The following is a 14,112-nucleotide window of genomic DNA, read 5'->3' on the forward strand; positions in this document are numbered from 1 at the left end:
TGATCGGTTACAGACTACAGTTAGTATTTCTGCAATTTCACATTTGAGTTCCTTCAGAACTCTTGGGTGAATACCATCTGGTCCTGGTGACTTATTACTGTTTAGTTTATCAATTTGTTCCAAAACCTCCTCTAATGACACCTCAATCTGAGACAGTCCCTCACATTTGTCACCTAAGTAGAATGTCTCAGGTTTGGGAATCTCCCTCACATCCTCAGCCATGAAAACTGATGCAAAGAATTCATTTAGTTTCTCCGCAATGGCCTTATCGTCCTTGAGTGTTCCTTTAGCAACTCGATCATCCAGTGCCCCAGTGGTTGTTTAGCAGGCTTCCTGCTTTTGATGTACTTAAATAAAAATTTGCTATTACTTTTTGAGTCTTTGGCTAGCTGTTCTTCAAATTCTTTTTTGGCTGTCCTAATTATATTTTTATACTTCACGTGCCAGCGTTTATGCTCCTTTCTATTTTCCTCACTAGGATTTAACTTCCATTTTTTAAAGGATGCCTTTTTGCCTCTCACTGCTTCTTCTACTTAGTTGTTTTGCCACGGTGGCACTTTTTTTGGTTCTCGTACTATGTTGTTTAATTTGGGGGATACATTTAAGTTGAGCCTCTATTCTGGGTGTCTTTAAAATGTTTTCATGCAGCTTGCAGGGATTTCACTTGTTGCGCTGTACCTTTTAATTTCTGTTTCCACTAACTTCTGCATTTTTGTGTCGTCCTCCTTTCTGAAATTAAATGCTACAGTGTTGGGCTGCTGTGGTGTTTTCCCCACCCACCGGAGGGATGTTAAATGTAGTTATATTATGGTCACTATTACCAAGCGGTCCAGTTATGTTCACCTCTTGGACCAGATCCTGTGCTCCACTTAGGACTAAATCAAGAATTCCTTCTGTCCTTGTGGGTTCCAGGACTAGCTGCTCCAAGAAGCAGTCATTTAAGGTGTCAAAAAAGCAGCTTTCAATCAGCCAGCAATTTTTAAAGAATCAGCTGCTATGCTATAGGAATGTGTTTTGTCCTTTCCCCAAGGGTGCAATTTGTCCTCAAAGGTACACTGCTCTCAAATGCAGGACTAATATTCAGTCCTGAATCAGGAACTGGCTTGTGCCTCAAGATTTCACAAACCATCAAGACTGGGGGGGGAGGAAGACTTTATCTCACTGGAGATGCACCCCAATCTCCTTTCCATTTAAAGAGGTCCCTTCTTCCTACTCCTGGCATATCATGAAATAGTGACCCGTACCACCATCCAGACATGCCATATACAGAAAAGCAACTGTAACTCATGTTAAAGGGTTCAGAGTAGCAGCCGTGTTAGTCTGTGTCTGTAAAAACTAACAGGAGTACTTGTGGCACCTTAGAGGCTAACAAATTTATTAGAGCATAAGCTTTCGTGGGCTACAACCCACTTCTTCCGATGCATGTTAAAGGGGTCTGCTATTTAATAAGACATTTTCTCTTCTTTTGAGGCTGATGGAGTTAGGTTCAACAGTTTGGCTTTATAGAGATGCAAAAACTAACACCAATTAACCCCTCCCCCCCAACTCTCCGAAAATATTGCAAAAAAAAAAAAGTGTTTAGTTAACAATGTTGCATAACTGAATTGCATCCTAGTGTGGTAGAAAGGTTTTACTGGTGTTTATTTGCGATGCCGTGTGTGTAACTCATCCATGCAGATTGCTACTCACGAGTAAAGCCAGGGCTTCTTGTTACAATGCACGGTTTCAATTTTCCAAGTAGTCACGGGGTTTAAACACACATTCCCGGACAGGTGTCTAAATCCCCTAGACTGCGTTGAAAGCTCAACCTATATGTTTTGCCGTGCGAAATTCAACTCACCCTCCGTTCTGGAAGATAGCTACCTGTCTCTATACGCCATGTAGAGAGTAAAGCAAAAGACCCACAGTTGGAAGGGCTGTGTTATGGCATGGTTTTTTCTGTACTGTGGTTGTCTGTGGCTGCCCTCCAAGGGAGGGGCTGTTAAAGGGAAAGCCGATCTCAAAGAGGCGACTTTGTGGGGTTCCCCCCCCCCCCAGTAAACCAACAACTCTAAGCGGCACCGTTTGAAACTTAAACTTTATTGCGACAAAGAACTAAAAGTCGTACATGGGGGAGGATTGCAGAGGGCCTGTCGGAAAGAACTAGTCAGAAATCACAACTCGGGTACAATCGAACGGAAAGTTTTATTAAAACAAGTGGAAATCAACGCAATTATTTCGGTGGTTGTTTAAATTTCACCATAACCGTGGATTGTATATTTACAGTCTTCGGCTCCTGTCGTGAAGGTCTTGCTCGGGAGGGGGGGACCAGGGGTGGCGGGGCGGCGGCTGGCTTCGAAAGCTAACAGGATGTGAATGTTTTCCAGAAGAAATTCTTGCAGCCGGCTTTGCGTTCTCGGGGCGCCAAGGCGGGGTTGGGGTTAGCCGATCGCTCCAACTCCAGCCTCACTTCATCTTGCTCTGCGCCTCGGGACAGGTCCTCGGGCTCCAGGGCTTCATTTTCCGGCTGGTTGGGTTCTGAGAGCAATTCTGCCAAAAAGTACTTCGCCAGTTCCTTGGGGGGGGGGGGGGGGGAGAGACAGAGAGACCGTGAAAAGCTGGGCGCAGCTCGGTTATCTGCCTGACAGCATTTCTCCCATCCCCAGAGCATCACAGAGTGCAAGGTCCATCTCTCCAAAGCCAGCTCCAACCCACCTGGGCAGCTGCAGAGGTTTGCATATCAACCCAGCCCGAGCCAGGAGAGCGTCAACCCAGCGCCCCCCAGCAGAGACACCCAGTGTGGAGCGGGGGCGTGTTACACGGGTACAGAAGGTTGAGAAGAACCCGCACCCCCATCCCCCTCAACTTTTCTTATTCTCCCTGAATTCTCCTCTAATCTATCAAAGCCCCGAGACAGGCTGGGCTTCCTCCGGTTTGTAACCCCGCAACTTGGGGGGCGGGTGCCTAGAACATCGCTGATCAAAGATCTCTGTCAAGTCTCTCTCCAGACACGCATAGAAAGCGGTGGATCGAGGCAGATGCACCCGGAGACGCCTGGTCCCCGTGGGGTGAATGGGACCTATCCGCTATCTCGTTGTTCCCCGGGAGCTAACACACACATCCAGCCTCTACAGCCACCCCCGTGCGCCTTGGCTAGCTCCAGCCCGCCTGGAACCCGCGCCCGGAGCTGGCGGCTTGGCCAGGGGGGCTGGTTTCAGCACCCTGGAGAAATCCCACCACCACCACCTGGGAGCGACCCCTTCCCCCGGGTTTCTCCCTAGCACCCTGGAGAGTTCTCCCCTAGTCCGGCTGGAGGCGTTACCGCTTTCTTGACAGGGCCACATTAACCCTGCGTTCCTTTGAAACGCCTAATGGGAACGCTAGCCCCGGGCTGCCCCATGCACCTGTCCCTAAACAGCTCAGGACTGTTCCCGCGGAACGACCCTGGCCCATCCGCTCCTGGGGCTGCGCCCCAGCCGGAGGGAGCTCTGGGCACAGCTGGATTGCCCCCCGGCCCCCGCTAGATTCCGTTTGAAAAGTGCAGGCTGGCGCATGTTAACCCCCCGCGCTCCTGCTGCCTGGTTTCGTGTCAAAGCAGCCCTGGAAAAACCCTCCCCTGCGGGGCCGGTTCCGTGCAGGTGAAACGCACCTGTGCATGGACCTGCTGCCCCTGAGAAACTCACCCCGCCCCGGCATCAGCCCAAGCCAACGCGCTGCAGAGCCATGCCCGACACAGCCGGGAGAGAACCTGGTACGAACCCGCAAACGGCCCCGGGCTGCCCGCAGCTCGCTCGGATCCCTGCGGCACACTCCGGGAGAAGGTGCGGGGGGGGGGGGGGGCTTACCTGTTTGCCCGCTGCCGCAGCCAGTGACTTCTGCAGGAACTGCCGGAGTCTCGGGTCCGAGGGCGCCGCGGAGACGCTACTCACCGCCAAGGCGACGGAGAGCAGGGCTAGGGCGCAATGGAGACGGCAGGACAGCATCTTTCCGACCTGCGCCAGCAAGTCAGACAACGAACGGGAGAGGCCGGGGTGCCGCTCAGTGTCTCCACTTCTCAGGCGGTGGCTGCTTCTGGGATCTCCTCCGCGCCCGACCCCCTTTTTAAACCCATCTCCTGACGTCAAGGCGGAGGCGCCCCCCTCGCCAAATGTAACCACCACTTTTACGCACCATTAGGCGCGCAGATCAATCACCCCAGGTGCTGGCGCTGACACGAGGCGACGGGGTTTTTACTAATCCCAGGAGGCGGACGCGCTTCCTTCCCTCTGCCAAACTGGTTCGGAGCGGCCCTCGTTGTACCGGGGGCCGGGGGGAGAAAGGGGGGCTTTCCCAAGGAACAGCTGCGTCTCCAAAGTAACTCTGGGGGAAGATCCATGAGGGAGGGGGGCTCTCTTGATTCCTTCTCGGGGGCTCGCTAATGCTCCTTGAGACGTTTCATTACCCCATTGGGGAGACTCAGGGAGGGAGAACTAGGAAATTGACTGGGACTCTCAATGCGCCCGTTACATTTTAGTGGCAAAGTTGTCTTTGGAGTCAGGCCCCCTCGCCGCTGCGGCTTTGGAACATCCGGCCGATGGCTTGTAGTTGTAGTTAATGGAGATATCCCATCTCCTAGAACTGGAAGGGACCTTGAAGGGTCATCGAGTCCAGCCCCCTGCCTTCACTAGCAGGACCAAGTACTGATTTTGCCCCAGATCCCCAAGTGGCCCCCTCAAGGATTGAACTCACAACCCTGGGTTTAGCAGGCCAATGCTCAAACCACAGTCACTTGGCCATGAATCAATCCAGCGCATCACTTCTCATTGAACTTGTCAAACGTTTTTCTCTCCGCTCCATATTGGATCCAGGGGTCCTGGAACAATTTCTATATACTGTGTGTGTGTGGGGGGGGGGGTGCTGAGAGCCATTGAACCAAACTGCAACCCCTGTGTATAGTGGAAACCACCTCCAGCCAGGGGCTGCGGCAGCCCCCCTACTTCCAGCACCGGTGCATCTGGCTACTTCTATCAAAGAAACTCAAATGAGCTCCATGGGGCGCGAAAGCCCTGTTGCAAAAGAAGGCTGGTTTGAGCAGAACGGTGTTCGTGTGAAAGGGAGATGAATTTAAAAGTAAACTATCGCGCATATACCGTGTAACTATCCTGCATTTCCAAGCACCATAAACACCGACTCTCTGTCTGTCAGTCCGGCTATTTACCTGTGCCAAATTTCTTTTTTTTCCCCAAAAGGCGCTAAGCTTATTTCCACCTTTTAAAACCTACCTTCAATGAATCTGTCTAGCCCCGAAGGTGCTATGAAATATTAGACACAATTGCAACTCTCTGAGAGATACAACTTGATGAAACCGACAGCACCAGTTAGTTTTCAAAGGCTTATCATTCCCAGGGAGATAGTTTTGCCCCTGAGCTTAATGGCTGCATGATATGAAGAGTCTTCATAATGCCTTGTGTTGGCCATGGGCAGATTTCACCTCTGGGAGATGCATCTTGTCTCATCAAAGACCTGAGCACGCTTAGAGGAAATGTTCAGATTCGTTCAGATTTCCGTTTAACGGGCTGAACAGAAACAAACTCACGCTTTTGTTGTTACAATTGTGCCCACCCGTAGAGCCCACCGAGGTGTGAAATATTCCCCCAGACTCGCATGGGTTTGTCTGTGTAAAGAACTGGCACCGGCTGGAAGGATTCGGGTTATTTGTTAGAAGACAACTGCCCCAAATCTGACACTTCCCAGGAGCCCAGGCGCGGCTTGCTCCGCGTTGTCGGAAGAACTAGGCAAATAAGGAATTGGGGTTTTAATTCCTTTGATTAGCATCAGCTTCCCCATAGTGACTGTTCGTTCCCCACCTTTCAAGCCGCTCGGTTTCTTCTGTGTAATGACAGCTCCTTTCCTCATTATCCCTTCCCCGCTCGATGGTTCATTAATGAGTTTCACAAGCCCGGTTCCGCTCATTTCAAGATCGTTCCGTCTCGCTGTCCTATCTATTGACTGGGCCGTGCATTTCCCTTCCTGGACTTCCCATACCGCGCAGACCTGGCTCTGTGTATTTATTTCTGCTTCGGGACTGGGCTCGGATTTGCACCTTGAATTAACCACGTTGAAACCCGCCCGTCGGACGGCACTTCTTTCCTAAGCGCTACACGGATCGGGGCCGGGAATACCCAGTGGATGTTTGCTAACCAGGAGACTGAGAGAAGAGGGTCAGCTTCCAGCTCAAACCCACCCAGCCCCACACAACTATAGTCGGGGGTGATTATGAGACAACCCAGGGGATGAAATGCACACATTGATCTTCCCAAGACACTCTTTGCTTATCATTGCATGGGCCCCCATCTCTCCCGATGGAGTTCACATCCCTCCTGGAAGCGTCTCGCTGAGGTTCTTTCTTTGGCAGGGGTACAGGAGGCTTAGCGGGGCTGCATTTTAATTCCCCTACTGGCAACGGTAAACTCGGGGTCAAGGGAACGCGGTGGTGGCTCGTGATGGGTAGTACGTGCAGGGGAAACTTTGGAGTTTAAGTGCCACGGAGCCAGAGGCGGTCCTCTTTACCGAGCAGCAAAGGGGCTGTTCCCGTCCCAGCCGGGAGCAACTACTCCGGGTGGGGCCCAGGTCGCCACTGCTCAGACTGTGCGTCAGAGGGACTAGCGCGAACGCCACCGGAGTCCTGCCTTCTCCAGCCTTGATCGTGGGCCAAATCCACCCCTGAGTCACAGCAGGGAGAAATCTGACCCTATGTGGGGCCACCTTGGCTCAGACCAGGCACTCTGCCCTGGGCACCAGGCAGGTCCCACAAGCGATCCAGTTGGTATACACCCAGGGTTGCCAGTTTTGGTTGGGCACATTCCTGGAGGTTTCATCCCACGGCATAATCGTTCATGAAAGATCGATCTTTGATTCCTGGAGACTCCAGGAACACTCCTGGCGGCTTGGCAACCCGACGTAGGTCGCTTCCCTGTTGGTAATTCGCTTCAGTGCCAGCCATCTGGTCCTGATGCAGGTGGCAGAGTTCTGCCCTGTTCCTTCAACAGCTGGAATGTGCAAGAGAGTCTGTTCTCTGGGGGTGGGGGGGCTAGTTAGTAGCAGTGAAAAAGAGCATTGGTGATTAATTCGTGTTTTGTTTCACTGTTATTCATGTTTGTCATAAATCACCTCCGCACTGTAGAAATTATCCTAGAATCAATAATTAATAATCCTGGGTTAAGGGCAACCTCTCACTGAAGTCAACGGTGGATTTCACCTAAGCAAAGGGTGTCTAGATTTGACCCAATTATAACATCAGAAGATAAATCTGTCTATCCATCCATCTCTACATCCTGGACTGTCTGTCTATCTCCCATCCTATCTTATCCTGATTATCAGGCACCTCGATAGAATCATAGATTATCAGCGTTGGAAGGGACCTCAGGAGGTCATCTAGTCCCACCCCCTGCTCAAAGCAGGACCAATTCCCAACTAAATCATCCCAGCCAGGGCTTTGTCAAGCCTGACCTTAAAAACCTCTAAGGAAGGAGATTCCACCACCTCCCTAGGTAACCCATTCCAGTGCTTCACCACCCTCCTAGTGAAATAGTGTTTCCTAATATCCAACCTAAACCTCCCCCACTGCAACTTGAGACCATTGCTCCTTGTTCTGTCATCTGCCACCACTGAGAACAGTCTAGATTCATCCTCTTTGGAACCCCCTTTCAGGTAGTTGAAAGCAGCTATCAAATGCCCCCTCATTCTTCTCTTCTGCAGACTAAACAATCCCAGTTCCCTCAGCCTCTCCTCGATGTAATAGCGAACAGTGTCTCTGATCGCAGGATCACCTGATTTTCACAAGAACAGACTAGTCCCTTTGGCTCAGTTCATTTGGTAAACTGGCACCTGTTTTGCCCTCATTAAATAGTCCCTCTGTCACTTTCAGCATCCCCGATGCAATATTCCTGCTACGTTTGTCTGATGATCTGAGGAGTTTCTGTGGGGCACTAGCAGCTGGAGGGCTCTTGGGAAGTTGCCACAGGAGTGATCTGGAATGCTGGAGAAAGTGCCACAAAATGTTTCTAGTCTGTGATTTGTCTGTGATTTGTCTGGCATCACCTCCGACGTGGTGTCCTGACACAGGACCAGATCTTAGCTGGTCTAAAGCAGCAGCATCACTTCATTAGCATCCAAGAAATCCTGGTCCATAGGACTGTACAAAGGCTCTTTGATCGGGCCCTGCCTTCCAGCTGGTGAGTTTCAGCTGCTTGATGGGGGTGCAGTTACCAGACAGGAAATGAACCTCTGTTCCGTGCCTGAATGGGTAAGCATTGCAGAACGGAGTCTTCGAGATAAAGGCAGTTGTTTAGATAATGATGAAGCCACTTGCATGAATCATTTGTGCTGGGAAAATATGAGGTAATTGCAGATTTCTCAGCTTGCCTCTTCAAAAAGAGCAAAATCTCCATGCATTGGGTCCCCCCCCACCTCCTTCTACAGATATGGAATCCACAACTCGGCATAATCCTTCTCACGAAGGGCCTGAGCGAGCAAAGCAAAGTGTGTGGGAAGTTAAACACGCGCCTCATCCCTGGAAGTCAATGGGCCTTCTCACGTGCTTAAAGTTACGCATGTGCTTAAGTGCTTTGTGGGATCAGGGCCCATCTGCAGTGTCCCAGGGGATGCCCTCCTTCCGTGCAAGTCTGGCCAAAGGAAGGACCGCAGGGTCTAGCCCTACTATCACTACTGGCACAGAACTAAGTTCTACTCAGCCAGTGGGGAGGGACAGTTCCAAGCAATCTAGTGCCTTGTCTTCCTGGGAGCATGCATCGGGATCAATGATTTGCTTTTAGCTGAAGATCACAACTGATTTTGACAACACGGATGAATAGTGCCCCCGTGAGATAAGGCTCATTCGCCTCATTTTGCAGATGGGGAAACTGAGGCCCGGGGTGGTGACGTGACTTGCCCAGGGTTACACCGCAGGCCAACCCCATTTTTCAACTTAAGCTTTCTTACACCCTCTTGTCAGTTGCTTTTCTTTCTACATCTGGCTCTATCAGCCACGGTTCTAATCTCTTTGGCTCCCTGGACCATATCCACGGTGGTGTTTATGGGAATGCAAGCAATAGGTTCATGAATGGATGCAAGTCTCAGAGTGCCTAACTGAGTCTAACACCTGGTATAATTTACACACTCAGGTAGCCAGGAGATGTCTGAACTCCCTTGTAGTATCCTCTGAATTGTTCTTCCTCTGCAGCAGAATCCAATTCCCACTGAAGCCAGTGGGGATCCCTTGTCCCTATAGGAGGGGGAAATTGGCCCCCGTCCTTTGATTTATCCTCTAGAACACATTGCCCCCCTGAATCAGGAATAGGATGCAGAAGTCCTGCCTGGCAGTCTTCTGCTCTAATCACTAGGCAATACTTCTTTCTACAGCAAACAATGTAACCCAGGAGTTTGGGCCCCCCGTTTTCCGGCCAGCAGGTGAGGTTTCCAAGTCCGGACTAGCTGAGCAGCAAAGCAGATGATGTAGCAGGAAGGGGTGGGGGAAGTGTTGTTATTTCATTGGCCTGACTGATGGGAAGCTTTGCAGAGGCCTCCGGAAGCTCACTGGAGTCCCTTCCCTCCCACACCCTCCACCTCTTCCTCACTGATGTTTGGTTCAGGAATCAAAGGGCTGATTACGTTGACTTTGCATTCAAAATGCAAGGGAACTTGCCAGCACTGTACAAATGAGTCTTCCAGCCAGAAAACATGGGGGGGAGATGGAAACAAAGGGGTACGTCCTGGGTCCCTCGTGTGTCCTTTGTACAAAGGGAACTAAAACGGCCTTAAAACATCCGCTGAGGGTTCCCCCAGCACAGGAAGCTTTCCAGGGTGGGCTGAGGGCAGGGAGTGGGCATGTCAGGGGCACGCTACTAATTCCGGCTGGTGGCGGTTGCAGCACAACTTAGAGCTACACTGAGGCTGCTCTAACTTGCAGTTCAACACCCAGCATGCCCCAGCATTGGGGAAGGAAGGAAAAGAAGCATAAAGTGCTTCTGGTGCACCTGGGGCTCTAGCCTTAAATTCATTCATGGAAGGAAACCATGGCCACTAGCAGCGCTGCATTTATATGCCCTTTAGCCCAGAGGTGGGAGAATCGGTTAGGTCTTGCTCTCGCTCTCTGGAAATCAGTGCTCAAATGCCTGGTGTGTATGCACATCATCTGGTTAGACTGGGGAGGGGGCACAGTTCAATATGGAGCTGTTCAACCGATTCCCCCGAGCTTCCATGTCTCCTGCCTGCTTAGCACAGGCCCTGATTCTGCCCTCACTTGCACTGGTGGAAATTAGGAGTGGCTCCATTGACGTCAGTGGAGTTAAACTGGTGTCAAACTGGTGCGAGGTCAAAATCAGGCCCCTAAAAGGTCCGTTCCGCATCTTCCTCTGCGTTCTGTCCAAATGCTGAATACATCCTAATGACAACACCGCATCATTCAGCGGCAATGGTTACAAATTCATCCTAGGGCAGGGGGCTGGTGCCTCCCTTAAGTCCCACCTAGGCCCGATGTTGAGGGGTTCACCATTGCCTGAGCCTTGTCCTGGTGTTTGACCAGAGGTGAATTCCACCCCCAGTATGTTGTTGCATTCAGCAGCTTAACAGGTGTGTTCCACCTGAACATGGCCTGGAAGTGATTCCCTGCAATCTAGCAGTTAAAAGCCTCCTTCCTAGAAAACAATAGTTGGAGGCGATTCTTTGTCTTTGTCGTGGTTCTGTTCCCAGCCCACGTTAGAGCATTACGATGAATGTTCGTGTCATTCAGGTCTTCCCGGGTTCCCATCCCTCTGCAATCACAGTCCAGAAGGGGCTTTGATTCTCCTGCCGTTCGTCAGAGAGGGAGTCGATCTATTGCTCCCTTGTTCTCATAATGACGTGCTTGTCCCTCCGCTTCCCGAGTCGTGCATCAGGCCTTAGTCACACAACTCCCATTAAAGTCGGTGCCTTGAGAATGGGCTCGTTAGTGTCTGTTTAAAGGCACGTGCTGAATCTCCGTCCCATTCCACATGATCCCTGTGCTCACAGTGACCTGACTGACAGCATGACTCCTTATCTTGCCTGTGCAGGGGGCTTGTAGTGTCCAAGGTGGGTATGTCTTCACCACTCAACTAACTCCCAGCACTCTCTGCTACTCCCCATCATTCCTAAATTCCCAGGGGGTAGTTCCTGCCGATAATCAGTTGGGGTGTAAAGATAAGTAACACAGAGACAGGAGTTGACAACTGAATGCAAAACAAAGCAGTCCAGATTCTGCCCTCAGCCCCTCCCCGCCCCATGCCCAGCTCTGCTGCAGTCAATGGGCTCCGTGTGCATGAGTGTGAAGGCACCATTTAACCATAAAGGTCTGATTCTCGCAGCTGGGAGTAGCTGGAGGGGAGAGGTGCTAGCCATCTCTCTTTTCCCCGGATATGCCTGCTAGGCCTCGGCTTGCAGGGGTGGAGTGTAGGGAGATGAACGGGAGGATATCCAGCTGGCAAGAGCCGCCGGCTTTAGGGACATGGCCTTACATAGTCTGCAAGGTTTGCCCGAGCAAAGCTATAGCTCTTTAAAGGAGTGAAATTGAGTTAACTGAAGGGCCATTTCTCTTTGGGTTGCTGTTGTTTTATTCCGTTATTTCTGCAGCCCTGTTGGGCATGTGGTTTTGGAGACAATCTAGGTGACAGCCTCTTGCCCCTGTTCCCATGATCACCCCTAGGTTTACAGGTTATTCCGCTGATCCTTAGAGCAATTAATCATTGAAACCAGTCAGTCGTGGCGGCAAGTGTAGATCTCAGGCTGGGGAAGTTTGCCCTCTGCTGTCACAGCAGCGACATGAACAGCGTTTTCCAGCTGCATGACCCAGGCTCAATGCCTTGCTTAAACCTGAATTTGCATAGAGTCAATCTGGCTCCTGCCTTAATTCAGTTGGGCAGTGTTCACAGAATAATAGAATATTAGGGTTGAAAGCGACCTCGGGAGGTCATTGTAGGTTATGTTATCAGGTGTTATCGAGCTGTGTTGAACTGCTGCCATGTTCCACCCCAGAGATGGCTGCATTTCAGTGCTGTGTGAAGGGACAGATGCCCTGATTGTGCCCTCGCTTTGTAAGCAAGCCCCACGACGGCCAAATTAAGTTTTGAAGTTTGAAATTTCAAAAATAAACAAATGAAATAAAGAACAGGAACATTTTCAATTACTTTTTTTTTTTTTGTCAAAAATCCCCCCTTGACACACACTTTTCCCACACACCACAGAACTGATTGTAACTTTTAAAATGTCAACATTAAAGAAATCCCAAAACATCAGGGGGAAAAAATCTGAAAACATTTTTTTTACTGGCTCTAGTTGTGACCTTCAATGGAGCAGGGCTATTAGCCAGGCCACCCAACGTGTGCAAAGTTCACTGCCCTCCCCTGTTGTGTCGGTGCAAGTGTGCATTTGTTGGGGTGCTGTGACAATGATCAGATCTTGAATGTGTTTGTTGCCTTTCATCTCAAGTTTCACAGACTATCTACAGTAATGAACTCCCTAGGTTGTATCTGCACTGCTGCCCACTAATCTCATAGACCCTATACTGCTAGCAGTGAATGGAGATTCTCCTTCAGCTCAACTGTCAGCAGCTGGTGCTTTTGAAGGAGTAAAATATGAGTGCTGTCGCCATGAAATTCCAATTAGCCCCAGTGTGCAGCAAGTTGATAACGATGAATTCCTAAGTGGCCACAGATTCGTTACAAAAGCTTACAACCCCCTTGAAATGCAGCCAGCTCTGGGGAGGAGAGAGGCAGCCAGCTGGAGCACCACATCTCTTGCAGCTTACCTTTAAAACACAACAAGCCTCCTGTTTGTGCAGCCGTGTGACTGTGCCTCGGGGGAGACACGCATGCTGGCATTAGAGGAGCGCTTGGTTATGCCTGAAAGATAATGAGCAGGCCGAGCTCAAAAAAGAGCTAGAACCCCCCTTCTGGTTGGTATTTGGTGTATCCCTGGGAGAGGGCTGTTCACAGAATGGGCTCTGCATGAACCCGAGCTGTGAGCCAATGTGTGTAATTACTGCAAGAATGGAAGGGGTTCCCTTTGGGGAGTCTCTGGTTACAGAACCAGCCTGCTCTCAAATGCATGGTTTAGATCACACGGCCACTCCTAGCCATTTATTTTTGGTTACCAGAGTGTCATTTGAAATATTCCGGACAATAAATTCTTATTAATGGGAAATTAACATGTGCCTCCCCTAGGAAAACATGAGTCTTAAAGGGATACTGTCAAGATAAAATTCCTCTGCACTCTGGCTTCACACTTAGATTGTACACTCCCTGGGGCAGGGCCGTTTCTTCACCGATTGTGTGTGCAGGGTGCTTAGCATAGAGCCCTGATCCTTGACTGGGGCTACTAGTTATAACCACAGTACAAATACTAAACAAAAGTTTTACTACTCAGAACACAGCACTTTTCCATAGTAGATCTCAAAGCACTTTCTTTATCCCCATTTGTAAAAAACTGGAAACTCAGAGAGGTTAAGTGACTTGTCCAGGGTCACCAAGCAGAAGAGCCTGGACTAGATCCCAAAGCTCCCGAGTCTCAGGCCTATGTGCTGTCCACTAGACAACACTGCCTCCGTTTGAAAAAAGTCTTTATTGAGCAATCCCAATGTAATTAAGAAATTAGGAGATAATAAAAATGCAAGTGACTCTCAGCTTTTCGAGAAAGGAAACATAAGAACGGCCATACTGGGTCAGACCAAAGGTCCATCTAGCCCAGTATCCTGTCTTCTGACAATGGCCAATGCCAGGTGCCCCAGAGGAAGTGAACAGAACAGGAAATCATCAAGTGATCCATCCCCTGTTGCCCATTCCCAGATTCTGGCAAACAGAGGCAAGGGACACCATCCCTGTCCATCCTGGCTAATAGCCATTGATGGACCTATGAGTTCAGAGTCTCACAAAATCAATATTCTATAGTACGCTATTGACGTGTTATTTCTCCAATGCATCTTGGCAGGAACAATTCATCTGAGATCCCAAATCCTCTCTAATTAAAACTTTTTCTTGTATAAAATGTATAATTCAGAGACCAAAGGGGTGGAAAAAAACAAAATATATTACTTGAGTGGAAAGACGGTTCCAAGTGAAGATGGTGACAAGGTTTGGAAATATA

The 14,112-nt window shown here is 50.0% G+C and overlaps 1 protein-coding gene across 1 annotated transcript; it reads right to left on the reverse strand.

Moving 5' to 3' along the window:
* Positions 1-2,341: 2,341 nt before the first annotated feature.
* SST (somatostatin) lies at positions 2,342-3,962 on the reverse strand. The gene is made up of 2 exons (XM_024202375.1): positions 3,825-3,962; positions 2,342-2,554 (listed from the first exon to the last, which is right to left on the reverse strand). The coding sequence occupies exons 1-2, from the start codon at positions 3,960-3,962 to the stop codon at positions 2,342-2,344; spliced, it is 351 nt and encodes a 116-aa protein (XP_024058143.1).
* Between the last annotated feature and the right edge of the window lie 10,150 nt (positions 3,963-14,112).

This window comes from Terrapene carolina, unplaced genomic scaffold (genome assembly GCF_002925995.2).
Source record: "Terrapene carolina triunguis isolate 2854851 unplaced genomic scaffold, T_m_triunguis-2.0 Scaffold88, whole genome shotgun sequence".
Taxonomy (NCBI): Eukaryota; Metazoa; Chordata; order Testudines; family Emydidae; genus Terrapene; species Terrapene triunguis.